Source organism: Neltuma alba, unplaced genomic scaffold (assembly GCF_004799145.2).
Source record: "Neltuma alba isolate B1F8T4 unplaced genomic scaffold, ASM479914v2 tig00012761_pilon, whole genome shotgun sequence".
In the NCBI taxonomy this organism is placed as follows: domain Eukaryota; kingdom Viridiplantae; phylum Streptophyta; class Magnoliopsida; order Fabales; family Fabaceae; genus Neltuma; species Neltuma alba.
The window spans coordinates 19009-36796 of NW_021637172.1; the positions used below are offsets into that span (position 1 = coordinate 19009).

The 17788-nt window shown below is 33.8% G+C and overlaps 2 protein-coding genes across 2 annotated transcripts; one reads left to right on the top strand and one right to left on the bottom strand.

Annotated features, from left to right (window-relative positions):
• Positions 1-1121: 1121 nt before the first annotated feature.
• LOC114730693 (putative GDP-L-fucose synthase 2) lies at positions 1122-2576 on the bottom strand. Its single transcript, XM_028917801.1, has 2 exons — positions 2471-2576; positions 1122-2338 (listed from the first exon to the last, which is right to left on the bottom strand). Exons 1-2 carry the CDS (start codon positions 2487-2489, stop codon positions 1389-1391), a joined length of 969 nt encoding a protein of 322 aa, XP_028773634.1. The 5' UTR covers positions 2490-2576; the 3' UTR covers positions 1122-1388.
• A 7838-nt stretch (positions 2577-10414) lies between these two features.
• LOC114730692 (probable LRR receptor-like serine/threonine-protein kinase At2g23950) lies at positions 10415-15783 on the top strand. The gene is made up of 11 exons (XM_028917800.1): positions 10415-10761; positions 10855-10987; positions 11071-11142; positions 11495-11638; positions 11881-11952; positions 12084-12143; positions 12232-12332; positions 12638-12769; positions 12859-13203; positions 13792-14171; positions 14553-15783. The coding sequence occupies exons 1-11, from the start codon at positions 10680-10682 to the stop codon at positions 14955-14957; spliced, it is 1926 nt and encodes a 641-aa protein (XP_028773633.1). The 5' UTR covers positions 10415-10679; the 3' UTR covers positions 14958-15783.
• Positions 15784-17788: the final 2005 nt, after the last annotated feature.

The following is a 17788-nucleotide window of genomic DNA, read 5'->3' on the forward strand; positions in this document are numbered from 1 at the left end:
AAGTATTGGAACGTACCAATGCAGTCCATCCTGATAGAAATCATGGACCCTAAGGGGGACCCAAAATACCATATTTCAGAATATGTGCATCCGATAAAAACCACTTCAAGAAATCAAGAGAGAAAATGAGTTGTCCGATCCTGTACTACTTGAGGAGTCCTTACAACCAAAGCAAAACAAATTGGTATGACTAAGCCACCAATGTAGATGCTTGGGCTTTGTGTAATGAAGTTGGTTGCACCTATTCTATAACATCTGACATGCTTCGCAGTGAAGTCTTGATCATGCTAATAAAATGATTGTATCCAGATCTCTCAGAAAATGAGAGGGAGAAACCAACATTACCCTAAAATAACCCAAACTAAGCCATTAACAAATATTCATCCATTTATACTGTATAATTAAACAAATCCCTACCAAGGGCCAGGACAAGCTTACAAGAAGAGAGAACGAGAGTAAGTAGGAGCCGACCTATGTTTAAAAGTGTGCGTTGTGCACTACAACTTCAAGAAACAAATTTGAAAGTATAATAATAGACTGTTGAACTTGTTCCCACAGACTCAATAAAAGAAAATATGCCTTTTCAGAATTCTACCAGCAGACACTCAGAGAATGGATTGAGGATAACATCAACCCAGAGAAACGAGACAAGAACTGGTGCATCCTCGTCGGAATTCTGTGTGCTAAGTAATGGGAAGCAAGAAATAGGCAGTTATTTTGCCATGAGAATTTTAATGCGGTTAAACTTGTAAATGAGGCAATTGCCTTAAGCTATCACACCATTCGCGCAAAAGAATTTCATGAGCGGTTACGCTTAGGTTAATAGCTTGTCTCTTGGTAGTTTTTCCTTTCTCCCGTTTGTAACTATTTGTACGCTTTCTGTTTCTGAATAAAAAGTACCTTTTCGCTCCAAAAAAAAGAAAATATGCCTGAATATTAACTTTGCATAGATGACTATTCACATCTCCAATAAGAGGACGGGAGAACCAATTATCAGTGACAAATATCAACATGCACTAGTAATGAGGGTAAGATATATTTTCAACAACACACATCATAGATGAAAATAAAATAATCGACTTGACAAGAAAACTGGATCGACGGGAGAACCATGCTTCTTCTAACCGGAAAGTCAAGCTTAAAACAGAGCAAGTGATTGCTAACAAAACACGAAATAATAAGATTCAATTCAGAGCTTTAAGCGATAGCTCAGTTGATCGTCAAAATATGACAAGATACAAAAAGCTAGCATTAAGATACTGATTCCTCATAAAATGATACAGAATCATTAATCATATTGGCCCAATATGAATAGAACTAAAATAACTCCATGATGAAAACACAAGTACCTATAAATTTTGTATGGCACATCCCGCTTAATAACTACATTATAGGTTGACATTCTCCAAGTACCATTTGTAGGTATCAACAAGCCCGTCCTTGAGCGAAATTTTTGGGGTCCAACCCAGTCCTGCAAGTTTCGAGCTATCCATCAGCTTCCTAGGAGTCCCATCAGGCTTTGAAGTATCCCAAACAAGATCACCCTCAAATCCTACCACATCCTTCATCAACTCAGCTAACTCCTTAATAGTCACCTCCTTCCCACTTCCTACATTAACATGCTCCAATCCACTATACTTCTCCATCAAAAATACAACAGCATCGGCCAGATCATCAACGTGCAAAAATTCTCTCAACGGACTTCCTGTTCCCCATACAACCACCTCCTTGGCACCTTTCACCTTAGCTTCATGAAACCTTCGCATCAAAGCAGGTAAAACATGCGAATTCTCTGGATGGAAATTGTCATAAGGACCATACAAGTTCGTCGGCATACCCGAAATCGCATCCCAATTATACTGAATTCTGTAAGCCTGGCACATTTTGATACCAGCGATTTTCGCGATCGCGTACCATTCATTTGTGGGCTCTAAGGGGCCAGTAAGCAAAGCGCTTTCTGGGATCGGCTGTGGCGCGAATTTGGGGTAAATGCAAGAGGATCCCAGAAACAATAGCTTCTTCACGCCATTCCGATGAGAAGAATCAATCACATTCGTCTGGATTTGAAGATTGATGGAAATAAAATCAGCAGGGTAAGTGTTATTGGCATGAATGCCACCAACTTTAGCCGCAGCAACAATAACAAATTGAGGCTTTTCGGAGGCAAAGAAAGCTTCAACGTCGGACTGGCGAGTAAGATCAAGCTCGCCATGGGAGCGGAGAACGAGATTAGTGAAGCCAAGTTGGGTTAGCTTGCGGACGATGGCTGAGCCGACCAGACCCCGGTGACCGGCAACGAACACCTTGGCAGATTTGTCCAGTAGAAATGATGCTTGTGCTGATGCAAACACAACAGAAAAATTGAATCAGTTTTAAGGGGATTGCAAATCTGAGTAAGAATGCTGGAAGAAAAGAAAAGAAAAGGGGCATAAATTTTTCTAGGCAACCAAACAGAAAGAAGAGAGCGAACCATCGTCGTGGCTTCCCATCTCCGGTGGAGAAAAAGATCTGATGAAGCTTAAAAAATTTCAGTTGCCCGACGCTGACTTCGAAAACTCAAACCCATCTCAATGCAAATTTAAGGCTTTACAAATTGGGCCGCAACCGCTCACCGACAGGCCCTCTCCTCAGAAAATATGTAAGAAGTGACAACCCTCGTACGGTCTCCGAAAACAAGTGGAATTTAATTATTTCGTAGTAATTAAAGTCATTAATATGAATATAAATATCAGTATCAATATTAATATTAAAATGTAAAACTTATAAAAAAAGTATACTTTTAAAAGTAAAAAATATTATATTAAAATTTTAAATATTGTTCACATGTTAAATTTGATTTTCAAAACAACTTTGAGACTGAAGTTTTACTGTTAAAGGAGCAAAAATGACTAAATTAAAATCTTGTATAAAATTAAAAAAAAAAAAGTAAATGTATATTTTAACATAGCAAGAATCATGTTGAGCGGCTGGGTGCTACTCATTCAATCTAAATATTGCACCAAAGCGCCCCAAGGTTAGATGATTGCCTCTTATAAAAAAATTTAGAATTTTATTTACTCATTTTTTCATATATCCAATATTCATTCGGAGACAATAATAATCTCGTCGAAAATTATACGAGCCTGATATTGAACTAGAAATCCACTGAGAGGATTTATGTTTTAAAATGGAGTGGGAAGCTTCGTGAAGTTAATGTCAAGACAGGGTGCGCCTGAGGATTATCATGCGAAGGAAGCTTCGCTTCACATGACGACGTAAGATGGCAATTTCGCATGAATGAATATATAAAAACCTAAATCATGTTGGGATTTTAATTTGAAGACATAACCAGAACCATCTGCATTTACCGCACAATCAGGATAAGTTTTTACTGTTAGCAATTTAACATGACTTCTCACTCTCTTTCTCACTCTAAATCTATGATATTCATATATGTATCACAGCATTTTCATTTATTGTGCTGCGCGTTTGATAGTTCTTTTATCTTATACTACCTCCTGTCCTAATTATAAGACTTTATTTGTAGTTTACAAACAAGATCTTATAATTAAGACCGGAGGTAGTACTCTGTACAGACCAAGACTAGGGCATATTTTAAATTTAAAAAGTACTTACAGAGGTACTTATAAATTAGCTACTAATAAAGTTTTATATCGGCAGCAGATTTTGTGTTTATATATAATAATTGTGAATTGAAACAATTGATATTAACTTAAATCCACGGCCCATAGATATTTCCACTGTCCAAGGTTAAGCAGCTTTACCCCGAAACAGCCCAACAATATTAGTGAGAAGGCCCTGTGTTTGAGATCCAGCAAACGCAGTCCGTATCACAGATGTTATCTGTCATCTTCTTCTTCTTCTTTTTTTGGCCATCGATATTTTTTTTATAAACAAAAATTTAGGTGAGTTAGATGTGAAAACATTCAAATTCATAACTTTGTGAGTTATAAGTCGACTTATTACCAACTAAACCAACTTTTATTAGTGCACTGATATTTGTCTATTTATTTATTGGTAATTATAGGAGTGAGGGCTTTCAGTCCCAAAAAAAAAAGGGAGTCAGAGCCTTATAACATATGATACCATATATCTTTATTAACAGTATGAAATTGTAAATTCGAACCATTTATAAAGTGTATAAGGGGTACGTGAGGATAACAAGAAGAAAAGGAAAAAGAAAAATACCACGTCATATTTAGTCTTTTTTTTTAAAAAAAATGTTACAGTACATCATAATTTTATGATATTTAGAGAGTGTTTGACAACCTCAAAAGTGCTTCTCAGAAGCATTTTTTCATAAAACGAGACAAACTCGTCCATATATTTATTTCGTAAACCGTAAAAACACTTTTGAAACTATAATTTGGTTTCTATCAAAACATCTTTTAGTGTGTATGTCTAGATATCTTGTAAGATAAAGTCTGTGGGAAATCCCAAGCACCATTTAAGGAGCGAGCCAATGTTTAGATTCCATGCAGGAACATAAGCTCATGATCTAGTTAATACTACCTTTGGTTTTTAATATAATATTTTATTTGATTTTTATTTTGATCATAAATATAAGATTTCAGTTCACTTTGTCTCTTATATTTATATGATTTTTCTAAAGTAGTCCTTCTAACAATAATAGTTTTAGCCAATACACTTGATTAGTAAGGATATTTTAGGAAAAATAACACATATTTATTATAAATAACTAACTCAATTTCTTTTCTTAATCTCTTCAAATTAGTCAACTAGCTCTTATAATTAGGACCGGAGGTAGTATGTTAATACATCAATGTTTATAAAATAAAATTCAAAATAAATTCACTACTCATGAGTTGTGAATAATACCTTATTTTTCATACACTGTAGTGATTTATTTTAAAAAAAATGTTTTTTGCTGGATATAAGTTAAGGGGAAAATGTTTGAAAGATGAGAAAGGAATTAAGACATTGTACTGTGGGGACAAACAAATTAAAGTCGTGAAGATAGAGTGATCGACAGTGTTTTTTTTTTTTTTTTTTAAGTAATGGTGGTTGATTTGAGGTGGTCGTGCATAATTATATCTGAAGAACAAAGAGAGGCATTAACAAGGATAAGAGTGAGAGAGAGAGAGAAGCACCACTTGGAGGAGAGATTGATGGTACATGTGAAAACAATTATGTGAGTTCTCTTATGCTCTGATGATTGAAGCTAGAGATAATATGGTGGTTAATAACTGACCTGGGGCCTCTCACACACAGATACACATGAAGTATATTCTAAGCATATTCTTCGGTATTAGATATACGAGCTAATTAAAAAGTTTAAAATATAATAGTTTAAATGCAAGTTCAAATATAAAACCTAATATACTTTGTCGCTTAGATTTTTAATTTTTTTCTTAAGTTCTCTTTACACATATTAAGAAGTATTTATCAAAAAGTAGTTTTCAATGCAAGTAATTATAGAAATACTCTAGGAAAATCAAGACATATTTTTATAAACAATTAACTCAGTTAATTTTGTTTATCTTTACAAATTAGTTACTAATTCTTATATTTAGAATAGGAGATGATAACATTTTAATGTGTTTTGTCTTTTAAATTCATAACTGACCTTCCAAATGGTAATTTGTATATAAATAAGTTATATAGCTATTATATTAACACAGGAGGGGATATATAAATCAAGATTCTAATTTGAGCCAATTGGAATCATAAAAGGTGATAAATCACATCCAAGTCCAACCATATTACTCCCTTCTTTCTTTTGTCGATGGTCAGTGGGATATCATGATTTGAAGATCTTTCCATGATGCTTTTTGGCAGTTCTACCTATGAGTAAATTGGTCGACTAAAATTATGAATCATTTCATTTAAAAAGAAGACTGGTTTGAGACGTGATGCTGATATTATCATCATGTGATCTTGGACCAAACTTTATTGCTGCTTTACCAGATTTTGCCCGTCACAACTGAGTTATTAATATTAAATTATTACCATTTATTATTACTTCTGTCTTAAAATTTAGTAACATTTTTAACTTTATATTTATTTAATGTATACATTTTTTTTGTAAAATAATAATTTACATGATAATAAATGAGAATAAAATAATATTCATGCTAAGTAATTAATAATATGAGTTATAAATAAGATTAAAAAAATTTCATTCCCTCCCTCATAGATTGGATTGGATCAAACTATCAAAGGAGCGTTTTGGATAGAAACACAAACTCATTTGACTGAAAGGATTAGAGGAGTGAATTTGCAAACCGATTTCAAAAATTTGTAAGTGCCTTTCAAGATTCTGCGTGCATTTTCAAGATTTTTTTTTTTGGTCTTCCCTACCAAATAAATTTATATTTTGGTTATTTATATAAATTTTTCTTCCAGTCAATTATTATTAGTGTATATAATTTCTTCAATCTCGTATAGTTTTATTATAGCTGTCAAGTGTCAATACGAGCCAGCCTTGTCGGGGATACTTGAAACTTTTTTAATTTATTTTTTAACTGTGCCTTAAAAATCGAGAACTATTAATATAAAAATATTTTTGTACCCGTTCTTGATAAACCTCTAAAAAATTCAAAGAAAACGCCACTTATAGTTATTTTGTATGGTAGCAATAAGGTGAGGCATTACTAATAGTGATTAGGATTTAAATCCTTTTAATATAAGTAGTGCCCGCATTATTAACCTAAAAAATTATAAATCTTATAACAAAACACTAACAAGGAAGATGGCTGATCCTGGTAGGAGTCATCCAAGTGCGCCATGTGATTGGTTCAAGCAATATGAGTGCATAATTTTTAATTATACAGGGAAAAGTGAAATCCAAGTCTAAGCCTGTGCTTAGCATAAACCTGATAATACCAAATTCCTTTGTCATTTTATTTGCTCTGATCCTTGACACAATAGTTAGTTGACTAATTTGAATAAATTAAAAAAATTTAAGCTAGTTAATTATAATAAATAGGTGTTATCTTTTCTGAAATATCCTTACTAATAATGTGTATTAGTTAAAATTATCATTTAATAAAACTTTTAATATATGTAACTACTACAAATATTATTTTAAAAAAGTAGATAAATACGAGGAACAAAGTAGATTGATAGTCTTATATTTAAAACTAAATTAAATGTCAAACTAACTTTTTATATTATATTAAGGATAAGTAATAGCCTAATAGGGAGAATTACAATGAGATCCCAATAAAAGAGAATAACTACAAAACAAATATCAAAAGTTGTTATTTTCTATTTTGAAACTCCTTATTATAAATTGTTTAGGTAGACATTTTAATAATTATTTTTTTCTTTAGGATCTCATTATAACTCTCCCTAAGTAATAATTTTGGGTGATTATGATGCAGACTATACGTTGACAGAGTGGAGCTTAAGATTCATTTTGTCTCTTCTGCTTCGGTCAACTATAGGATGCCAGCCATCCTTTTACAAATGAAGTTTATCAAAATTTCTTCATCCCAGTTGACTTTTTCCTACGATAATTTCGTCAATTTTTATTTTTAATTTGACATCACAAATGACTGTCTCATTGGTGTTGCCCCCCTCTTGGAGGTCAAGGTGTTTTAGGGCGGATTGATAACTTTTCAAAATTACGAGAAAAATAATAAGAAGATTAATGCTTGAACAAAATTTAAATTTTAAAACAACCATAATTATTATAAAAAAATTATCATTTAAATCTAACGATTCTAAAGTTGAATGATTAAGAATATGGTTTTTAAAGCTAATGGAACAATCTGCAACCTTATACAGTTATATTATCTCTGATTCTAATTATAAGATTTTATTTATAGATTATAAACGAGATCTTATAATTAGAACTTGAAGTAGTATAAAATTAAAAGAACAAATACATATTTTTGCTTATTAAAAGAGAAGGGTTGGTATCATTATTGGTTCTTACCGTTTGATCAAATCTTAATTTTAATTCCCACTGTTTCAAATCATTGGTAATGATCTCTATAATTTCAAAATGACTTTATTTGAGTTTAAGTATATGAATCAAAACCAAATTTCATTACAAATATAGAAACTATTATTTAAATTCAGGCTAAAAAATTATGAATCTACAAGGACTAAAATTATAAGGGTCAAAACTAAAGTTAATAATGTTATTAATCTTAAGAACCACCCGTGTGTTTCACGAAACAAAAGTCTCATTTATATTGTTTATTTATGCATTTAATTCATATGAAATTCGATCCGCGTAGTTTGAAACTTTGAATTCAATTTCTTCATTATGACTCATTAAATACACTGCCGCTGTTCTTTTTTTTTTTTTGAAACAAAGAGTAAAGAAGCATGCAGGACCGAAATGGAAATACATTATAGCATATACGGATCTAAAATTGTGTCATGAGAGTGTAGTAAAGTTAGGGGAAAAAGAAAAAAGAAAAAAGAAAAAGAAAAAAGCTGTCGGAAGGGAAGCACGAGCAAGGGAGTTTTTGGTGTTCCCAATTGGGTTTATGTTTTTAAAACGCAGGGACGTGGAACCGAATGGGGAAGATTCAAGGAATAAAACGTTCTCCAATGAAGATTTCATGCTTCTCCTCTCAGTTATTCAAATTAATTTAATATTACCTCTAATTTTAATTATAAAATCTTGTTTATAGACTATAAACAAGATACTATCTCCGATCCTTAATATAAGACCTCATTTGACTTTTATTTTGATTCTAAATATAAGACCTCGATCCACTTTATTTCTAATATTTATGTCTTTTTTCTAAGGTAATCATTCTAATAATGGTAGTTCTAGCCAACACACTTGATTAACAAGGATATTTTAGGAAAAACAATACATATTTATTACAAATAACTAACTTAACTTATTTTCTTAATATCCTTAAATTAGTCAACTAACTCTTATAATTAGGACCGGATACGTGAAAGTAGTTGCATGATTCATACTTCCTTAAAAAATTGTCTTATTTTATTTTAAATAATTTATTTAGTGTTGTATATTACATCTTATGAATTTTATTTCTTTTTTAGAAAAAGCGACAATTTTGATTAGGTTTGGTCTATTTAGTTTATAAGGACTGAAACCAAAGTATTTTTAATTAGTTTTGGTTTTGATCCTTCTTTTTTTTTTTTAATGAATTTTGATTTTAATTTAACAAAAAGTCAGCATTGTTAAACTCAGATTAAGTTTTTATGCAATTATAGGACTAGAAATCATGATTTGAACTACAAGAAATAAAATCAAAATTCGATTAAACTGTAAATATTAATAATAATATTAAAAAAATAATCTAAAAGAAGGAACCAAAATAACCAAATTGAAGAGGCGGAATTTAATCTGATTCAGTATGTATAAAAGGCGAGGACAAGAAAAAGGAAAATTTGGTGACAAAATAATTTAGTTAAAGCAGATTAGTCACGTTGTTTGTACCCGGAGGCAACAAAGTAACCTTAGTTGGCTGGCAATGCCTCCATTATTAATATTGTTATTGTTGAAATTATTGAAATTACATTCTACTTGTGTGCCCAACTGGTCACATCTCTAACTATATTTTTGCTTTATTGCTCTTTTTTCCGACAAAGTAGTCAAATTTCTTCTCTCTTTAATTCTTTCGTTTCATTCCCCATTCACGTTATCAGATTTTACGGTCTGATGCTGCTTCTCTCTTGTACTCATCCTTCACTGTTTAGCTTATGAATTCTGAAATCTGTATGTTTTCAAAAACAGTGAGATTTTAGGCGTAAGCCTGTCATGCCTGATTTTATTTCTAACCAGCCAGAATCATTTGGGCCATGGTGTTGTCAGAAAGCTCAGAATACAAAATAAAAGAGGTCACGATAAAATAATAAAACTGAAGAAATTGTTTTGCAATGTACGATTTCTTTTTCTTGGGGAAAGAGTGGAATACTGTATGTTAATAACTTAATACTAGCATAATACAAGGCAGAGTGTGTATAACAGAGACGAACCTAAGTGGCCTTCCTCGAGGAAGGAAGATAATGATGAGAACGGTGAATTTTCTCTACCATTACAGGCACCTCTGCTGCTATTGTGCTTTCAGATGGAACAGTTGGCAGCGTGGGGCTTCAAGATCAAATCTGATGCTACAGTCTCAAAACGATCTGCAGAATGAAAATATGAAAAGAAAAAAAGCTTCACTACAATACAATCCAATATGACAAGTCAATGCGATTCAATTCTTGAATGTTCCTTAAAGAAAGTTTTTATTTTTCTCTGTGGGTGGTATAAGCTGACAAAAAGGAGAGAGAGCAAGAGGGAGGGAGAGGTTTGTGTTATTTCACTTATTTGTTGAACCAGAGAGCAAGTCCTGGTAGTACGACCACTGTAACTACCATTTTCTCTCTCAATTTCTGGGCATAACACACACACCCACTAACTTCTGACAATTCGTATCATACCCATCTGATTTCCCTTTGCCTTTTTTTCCCTCCCAAGTTTTCTTTTTTCTTTTTTAATACATTTCTTTTGTGGAATTTGTTGTAAAGCTATGGGGGGGAGCGACGGAAAGAAAAGGGGAGAGGAAAGACACAGGCCAGGACCCCCCAAGGAGGGGACATAAATATTTTTTTTTTTTTTTTTGAAAAAGGGAGAAAACTTGGGCTCTGTAACTTTGTTTTTGCATTATGAGGATTGCTTTTAGCATATCTCATGTTCCTTTGTGAAATACGATCATTGCCACCATTGTTCCATAATCATGGCTCTTCCTTGGGTTTATCTTCTCTTCTTTCTCGCTTGTTCTGGACTCTGTTTCTCGTACGAGCCTCGTAACCATGAAGGTAGAGTTAGACGCCTTACCTTAAGGGGTCTTTCCTAAACAACTAAGGTTAATTTTCGGAGTTTTTCTTATTGTGTGCATATTTATGCTGCAGTGGAGGCTTTGATAAGCATAAGAGCATCTCTGAATGATCCTCATGGGGTATTAAACAACTGGGATGAAAACTCTGTAGACCCTTGTAGTTGGGCTATGATCACGTGCTCTTCTGATTCTCTTGTTATAGGCTTGTGAGTTCTTCTTTACTGTGTTTTTGCCTTTTCAAATACTAAGACGCTTACCGAGTTCATTGTTTCTCTTCTGGGTTTTGCAGGGGAGCTCCAAGCCAATCTCTTTCTGGAACTCTATCTGCTGCCATAGGAAATCTGACAAATCTTCGACAAGTGTGAGGGAACCTTGCCATTTTTTCTAGCTTCTGTTACAGTTTTCTTTTTCTCCCGCTTTTCTTTCTTTTTCTGAGGTTTTTGGGGGTAGCGTTTTGGCTTTGAATTTGAGACAGTTGTCATCACGTCATTCTGAAACTTATTTGACCTCTGATCTTTGTTTTTTTGTAGTTTAGTCTCTTTTTCCATGCCCGTGAATAGTTTATGCAACCAAGACTGGTCGCTATCAAACTCTGAGAAAGTTGACCATAATTCTAATTGCAAACGGATTGTTTAAACTTTGAAAATATTTTGTTAATATGTTTGCTTTGTCATTGAAACTTCTAATCTCGATTTGTTGATTGATTAATATAGGCTACTGCAGAACAACAACATATCTGGCCAAATCCCACCGGAGCTGGGTACCCTTCCTAAGCTACAGACTTTAGATCTTTCGAATAATCGATTCTCTGGTGTGATTCCCGGTTCCTTGAGTCACTTGGATGGTCTTAAGTACTTGTGAGTAAACTTTCATGTTCTTTCTTTTTTCCCACCTACTTTGCCAAGAAATTGCGGGAAAATTGTTTTGAAATTGTCTCTGTGAGATTCAGAAGACACTCGAGTATCCAACGATTGACCTCTATTTCCGGTTTGGTTGTTGACTTATGAGATCATTTCTAATATTGTTTATCATTCTAGTTTTTTGTTACTTCACTTGTATAGATTTTTGACGTGATGTTCGTTTTCCATCCTGAGAGTAGGAGGCTGAACAACAATAGCTTATCTGGGCCCTTTCCTGTGTCACTAGCCAAAATCCCTCAACTTGCTTTCTTGTGAGTATGAGTTTTCTCAGCTCCTAAAAGTTTCTGCTTGCTTTCGCAAGTCTAAGTGTCTTGAAAAACGAAAAAAACCAGATGCTTGTTGAGCTCTTACTTATGCTGATATGGTGACTCCAATCATTCAGAGACTTGTCTTATAACAATCTCAGTGGACCTGTGCCGAAGTTTCCATCTCGATCTCTCAAGTATGGCCTCTTCTTTCAGTGTGCGTGTTTAACCATATGCTTTCTGTTGAATATGATCTTTTGTATTGATTCACGGTTTCTTCTGTAGTGTTGTGGGAAACCCATTAATTTGTGGAAGCAGCTCTACTGAAGGTTGCTCTGGATCAACAACTCTCTTGCCTGTTTCATTCTCTCTTCCATCCTCGCAAGGTAGCTTCCTTATAATGCCACCTTCCGTGGTCTTTAGACTCTACTTTGGTGTTTGGACAAACCGCTAAACTCTAAATTGGTTCCTCTGTTGATCGTTTTCGATTAGTCCCTTGATGTTTTATGCCAAACTTGGCCAATTAATAGGCTTTAATATTATTGTTAGTATTTTATTTAACGATCGAATAATGAATAATTCAACTGAAAGAAATTATCTGTGGAGGATTAAACGAAAGTTCTACCATCTAGGACCAATGAAAAGATTCCCCTTTTCGTTTTGCAACTTATAATTGGAGTCAAATTCGCAGGAAAGCACAAGTCCACGACAATAGCGATTGCACTTGGAGTTGGCCTTAGCTTTGCTTGTCTCACACTGCTGACTTTAGGGCTTTTCTTGTATAGAAAGAAAAGACAGCACCGAGCACTTTTGTATATCAGTGGTAGGTCATATTTAAACAGAAAGTCTTTACTCACATGATAAATGGCTCTCAATTGAATTTTTTTTTTTTCTTTTCTGGTTTTGTGGCAGATTATCAGGAAGATGGACTTGTTCGCTTGGGGAATCTCAATATTTTCACTTTCAGACAGCTCCAACATGCAACAGATAATTTCAGCTCCAAGAACATACTTGGTGCTGGGGGTTTTGGCAATGTGTATAGGGGTAAGCTTGGAGATGGGACTCTGGTTGCTGTGAAGAGGTTGAAGGACGTCACTGGAAGTGCTGGGGAATCTCAGTTTCGAACTGAATTGGAGATGATCAGTTTGGCGGTTCACCGTAATTTACTTCGCTTAATAGGATACTGCGCTACTCCTAATGAGAAGCTTCTGGTTTATCCTTACATGTCTAATGGAAGTGTGGCATCCAGACTAAAAGGTTGGTACTTCTCTTACCTTGTTCTGATTTTGTGACATGCGCTTTTGCTGTGAGGTCTTTTTCAATGAAAGAATCATCTTGGTGTTAGTTCTAACTTTCATTCTAAAATCCTGTGATGTGCGCTTGTCCTGTTTTAGCCATTCCATCTTTCATGATTGAGGGGCCCAGATACTGCTTCTGATTTCCATCTTGAGACATGGGATAAAGTCTGGAGTACTTCTTTTACATGCTTATTTGAAGATTACTTTTGGATCCATTCACTTTTAACTCGCCAGGCTTACTTCGTAACATTAAACATTTAGAAGCGGTCTGATAACCTGAGGTATCACAATTTCAGGCGTATGTTATAGATTTGGTGTATTCTCCTCTTAGTGGAAGCAAGCAATAGTTAGAAACCAATGCGTCTTCTGATGTCAGAGGAAAAATTCTTGGATATACTAATCCAGTCATGTATAGATACAACAGTATTTGAGATGTGATTTCTGCTAAAAAGTGTGCTTGCTATGCTTATTCATAATTTGGCTGTAGAATCCAAACACTCAACTTGTTTACTGAGATCCTGTAAGCATTCATTTATGATTGATATAGGCAAACCCGCTCTAGATTGGAACACGAGGAAGAAGATAGCTATTGGAGCTGCCAGAGGTCTTCTGTATCTACATGAGCAGTGTGATCCAAAGATAATACATAGAGATGTTAAGGCTGCTAATGTGCTTCTGGATGAGTACTATGAAGCCATTGTTGGTGATTTTGGCCTTGCTAAGCTCCTTGATCACGCTGACTCTCATGTCACTACTGCTGTCCGTGGCACTGTCGGGCACATTGCGCCAGAGTACCTCTCCACTGGCCAATCATCTGAAAAAACTGATGTATTTGGATTTGGCATTCTCTTGTTGGAGCTCATAACTGGAATGACGGCTCTTGAGTTTGGAAAAACGGTGAATCAGAAAGGTGCAATGCTAGAGTGGGTAAGTTCTCTATTATGCCTTACTTTGGTCAAATGTTGTTTAGGTGCTCCCAGTGAGCCTAATTTGACTTTTCAATGAGCATGCCTTTTTTCTAGTGCCGTCTGTATCCTTTTTGCATTTTCTTTTAACAAGTTCTGAGCAAAATGGCATAACCTCATAGTGTTTGACTGTTTCAAAAATTGTGCCTAACATCTTTGTGTATCTTTTTATAAATGAGTTTGTCTATCTATTTTTCCTAGATAGTTTTAACTTGTAATTTTTCCCGTGAATCATGAACTTGAATTCTTCTATCAAGAACGAGCAAACATGTGATGAGCTCATTGTTATATCATCTTCTTGTTAGAGGGCAGAAATCAAACATTGTTTATTTTGTTGAGACAGGTGAAGAAAATACAGCAAGACAAGAAGGTGGAATTGTTGGTGGACAAAGAGTTAGGAAGAAACTATGATAGGATAGAGGTGGGGGAGATGTTGCAAGTAGCTTTACTTTGCACTCAGAATCTACCAATTCACCGCCCCAAAATGTCAGAAGTGGTCAGAATGCTTGAAGGCGATGGCCTTGCAGACAAGTGGGCAGCTTCACAGAATCATAATAATCTCAACATGAACACCTTTCATAGCCACAGTAACAATAGTTCATCTTCTCGACCAAGCACCACCCTTGCTTCAAATCATGATGATGATGATAATGATCGTCCCAACATGGTTGGCATGGGACTGGATGGTGATGATGATGATGAACACTCTTTGGATTCTTATGCCATGGAACTCTCTGGTCCTAGGTAAACAGATGATGTAGAGAATTTAAGGACGAGAAAACAGGAAAAGAACAAGAAAAAGTGAGGGTGAATTTTTTTTTTTGGGCCATGATCAAAATTCTTTAAAGCAAGGGTATATCATCTTCTTTTTCTAGTAGGACATCATGATGTACATATTTATCATACAATTGTATGGCGTTGGGAGTGTCAAATGATATTGGGACAACGAAAATTTTAAGTGTCCATGAGTAATTGAAGAGTCTTGTCATATCTTAGTGTCTGACAAGTGTTGGACCCATGAAACTTCTCTTTTCAAGTGTGTTTACTGGATGTATAGTAAATAGGTAGTAGTAATAGTACATCTCCATAAAGCAGGAGGGTGTGCAGCGTTAGGGTGGGACAGGACAGAAGAACATCATGAGATTCTTTTCTCTCAAGAACATCATCATCATCATCAGAGGGTTTCTCTTTCAGTTTGAGGGTATAGTATTGACTGGTTTGATCTAAGAAAACAATGGTTTCTGCTGTGTCTGTCTTGTGGGATGTTGTTGTTGTAGTTGATGTTGAAAGCAAAGAGTGAATTGAAGAAGGTGGTGGCAGTCTGAACCTTTTGCCGTGAAAGAGGTCATTTTCTATCTGATGCTTTTGCAGGTCACGCGCATTGCTTTTTCTCAGTGAACTGCTTTTCAGTTTACTTTGTATGGTGATTTCTTACATTTTCTTTTTACCTTAAAATTGTCTTGTCCTGTTGTTTTAGTACACTGCCATGTGGATCCAAAATGTAAACGCCGAAGTCACGTATTTCCTTCCTTCTTGAATCTTAATGGTGGAAGAAAGATATTAACTTTTGTTAACAGTGTAGACTGTGGAGGCTTGAGGGTAAATGACGGATAATTTGCTGTTTAAAATTAAAGATCAAACTTTCTACTAGAGTTGATGATGCCTATATTGTTAAAGTACTTAACTAAAGTAGGACCAACTACAAATGTAATATAGTGACAACCTAGGTCATTTCTTAAAGGAGCAATTTAGGGGTTTTCTTTTAGTATGAGTTCACGTGGTGGAAAATGTAATGTAAATGAATCTAAACTAAAATGCAAATACTAAATTTAAGTGTAATATGTAAATGCCCTAAAATCTATATAAAAATTAAATTAAACTAAATGAATGCAAATGTAATTTTTGGAGGGATTTTTTTGAATGAGAATCAAAATAATAGGTTAAGAAAATCAACTAGAAAATCAAAATAATAAGTTAAGAAAATTAACTAGAGAGCAAAGAAAATTAACAAATAAAAGCGAGAGGTTTCTCTTTAGGTATAGTAGAGGAAACAACTTAAGATTCACAAGGACTTAACTTTCATAGCTTAAATCAATTAATTAGACCAAAGAGAAATGACAAGAGAGCAGAATTAATAAGTTTAATTACCTATTTAAAATAAGGGGAACTCTTAATTTTAAAGACCCTTAAACCATTAGAAAACTCATAATGGTAAAATGGTGGTTAATTAAACTCATTAAAATCAATGACAAATAATTCAAATCAATTTAAAATTATGTTTAGAATTATCCAATTAAACAACTAGATAAATTACTAATCTGATTAAACAATCAACATGTAGAATAACCTAAATTTGCAACTCAAACCATATTGATAATTAAATCTATAATGAAAACTCAATTATAAATTCAATTAACAATATGAAGGTTCATAACATAAATTCCAACAAGTATCTCAGTACAAATATAATTCAAATATTAATCCAATTCAAGAATAGAAATAGTGATAATTTAGAACTAAATTGTCTCAAAACAATACAACTCAATTATTTAAAACTAAATAATATCAAGGTATTGAATTAGAAAGACAAATGGAATTGCTCTCTTGTGGTCTTCAAATGCTAGCCCAATACTCTAAGTTCCTTCATGCTCCTCCTTTTATCTCCCAAGCAAGCTCCGGCTCTTATGGCTGGCCTGAAATTGAGGGAATAACGGAGGATGATTGATAAGTTAATGAATGGATGAAGATTAATGAGTGAAGAGGGAGGTCATCCCTTTTTATGAGAGAATGCTTTTTTTTTTTTTTATAAAAGTAAGAAAGGAGCTTTTAGATATAAGAATTTGCTCTTCCTTTGGATTGGTAAGTGAAGAGGGAGGTCATCCCTTCTTTTGGATTGTGCTTGAATTTCAAGAAATAATTTTGTACAATTGGATTTCATCTTTTGCTCTTTCTTGACCTATAAAAATTTAAGTACATATATTAATATAAATTATATTTAAATATAATATAATCTATATCAAAATTAAATATCAGATATGTATAAAAATAAGACAACGAATTGCAAAACTTTCCAAAATCAGTCTTTATATAAGTATGAGAATTGTTTCAAAAAAATAGAATTATTACTTTCAAGAAAAAAAAAGAATTATAAAATATTTATATTTTCAATCCAAAATCCCAATTTTTATTAAAAAAATCATAAAATTAATCAATTAATCCAATAATACATAAGAAATCCATTTAAGTCCGACACATCATTTAATTCCTATATTAATATAAAATAAAATATATAAAAATTAAGCTTTATCAAATAGGGTAAAAGACAAGAGGCCCTTTTGATGACCATCTGAACTGGTTTTAACTTGCAGTCAAAAGCTAATAATGGAACCTCCATGGACCCTGTTTTACAAAAGGCAAATTAACGAGATAAGAGTGAAGGCTGCAGATTAACAGGGATTCCTGACTCATCTCGCAGCCTAAAGCCAGCAAATTTGCCAGATAAAAGTGCCCTAAAGTGATCCAATAATTTCTTTGTCAAGCCGTAAGGAATTTGCATGCAGCCCTCTTTGTAAATATTTT

Coding starts and splice junctions, on each gene's coding strand:
- LOC114730692 (XM_028917800.1), top strand. CDS start 10,680: ATGGCTCTTCCTTGGGTTTATCTTCTCTTCTTTCTCGCTTGTTCTGGA. Junction 11,143..11,494: donor CTGACAAATCTTCGACAAGT/GTGAGGGAACCT, acceptor TGATTAATATAG/GCTACTGCAGAACAACAACA. Junction 12,144..12,231: donor TTTCCATCTCGATCTCTCAA/GTATGGCCTCTT, acceptor TTTCTTCTGTAG/TGTTGTGGGAAACCCATTAA.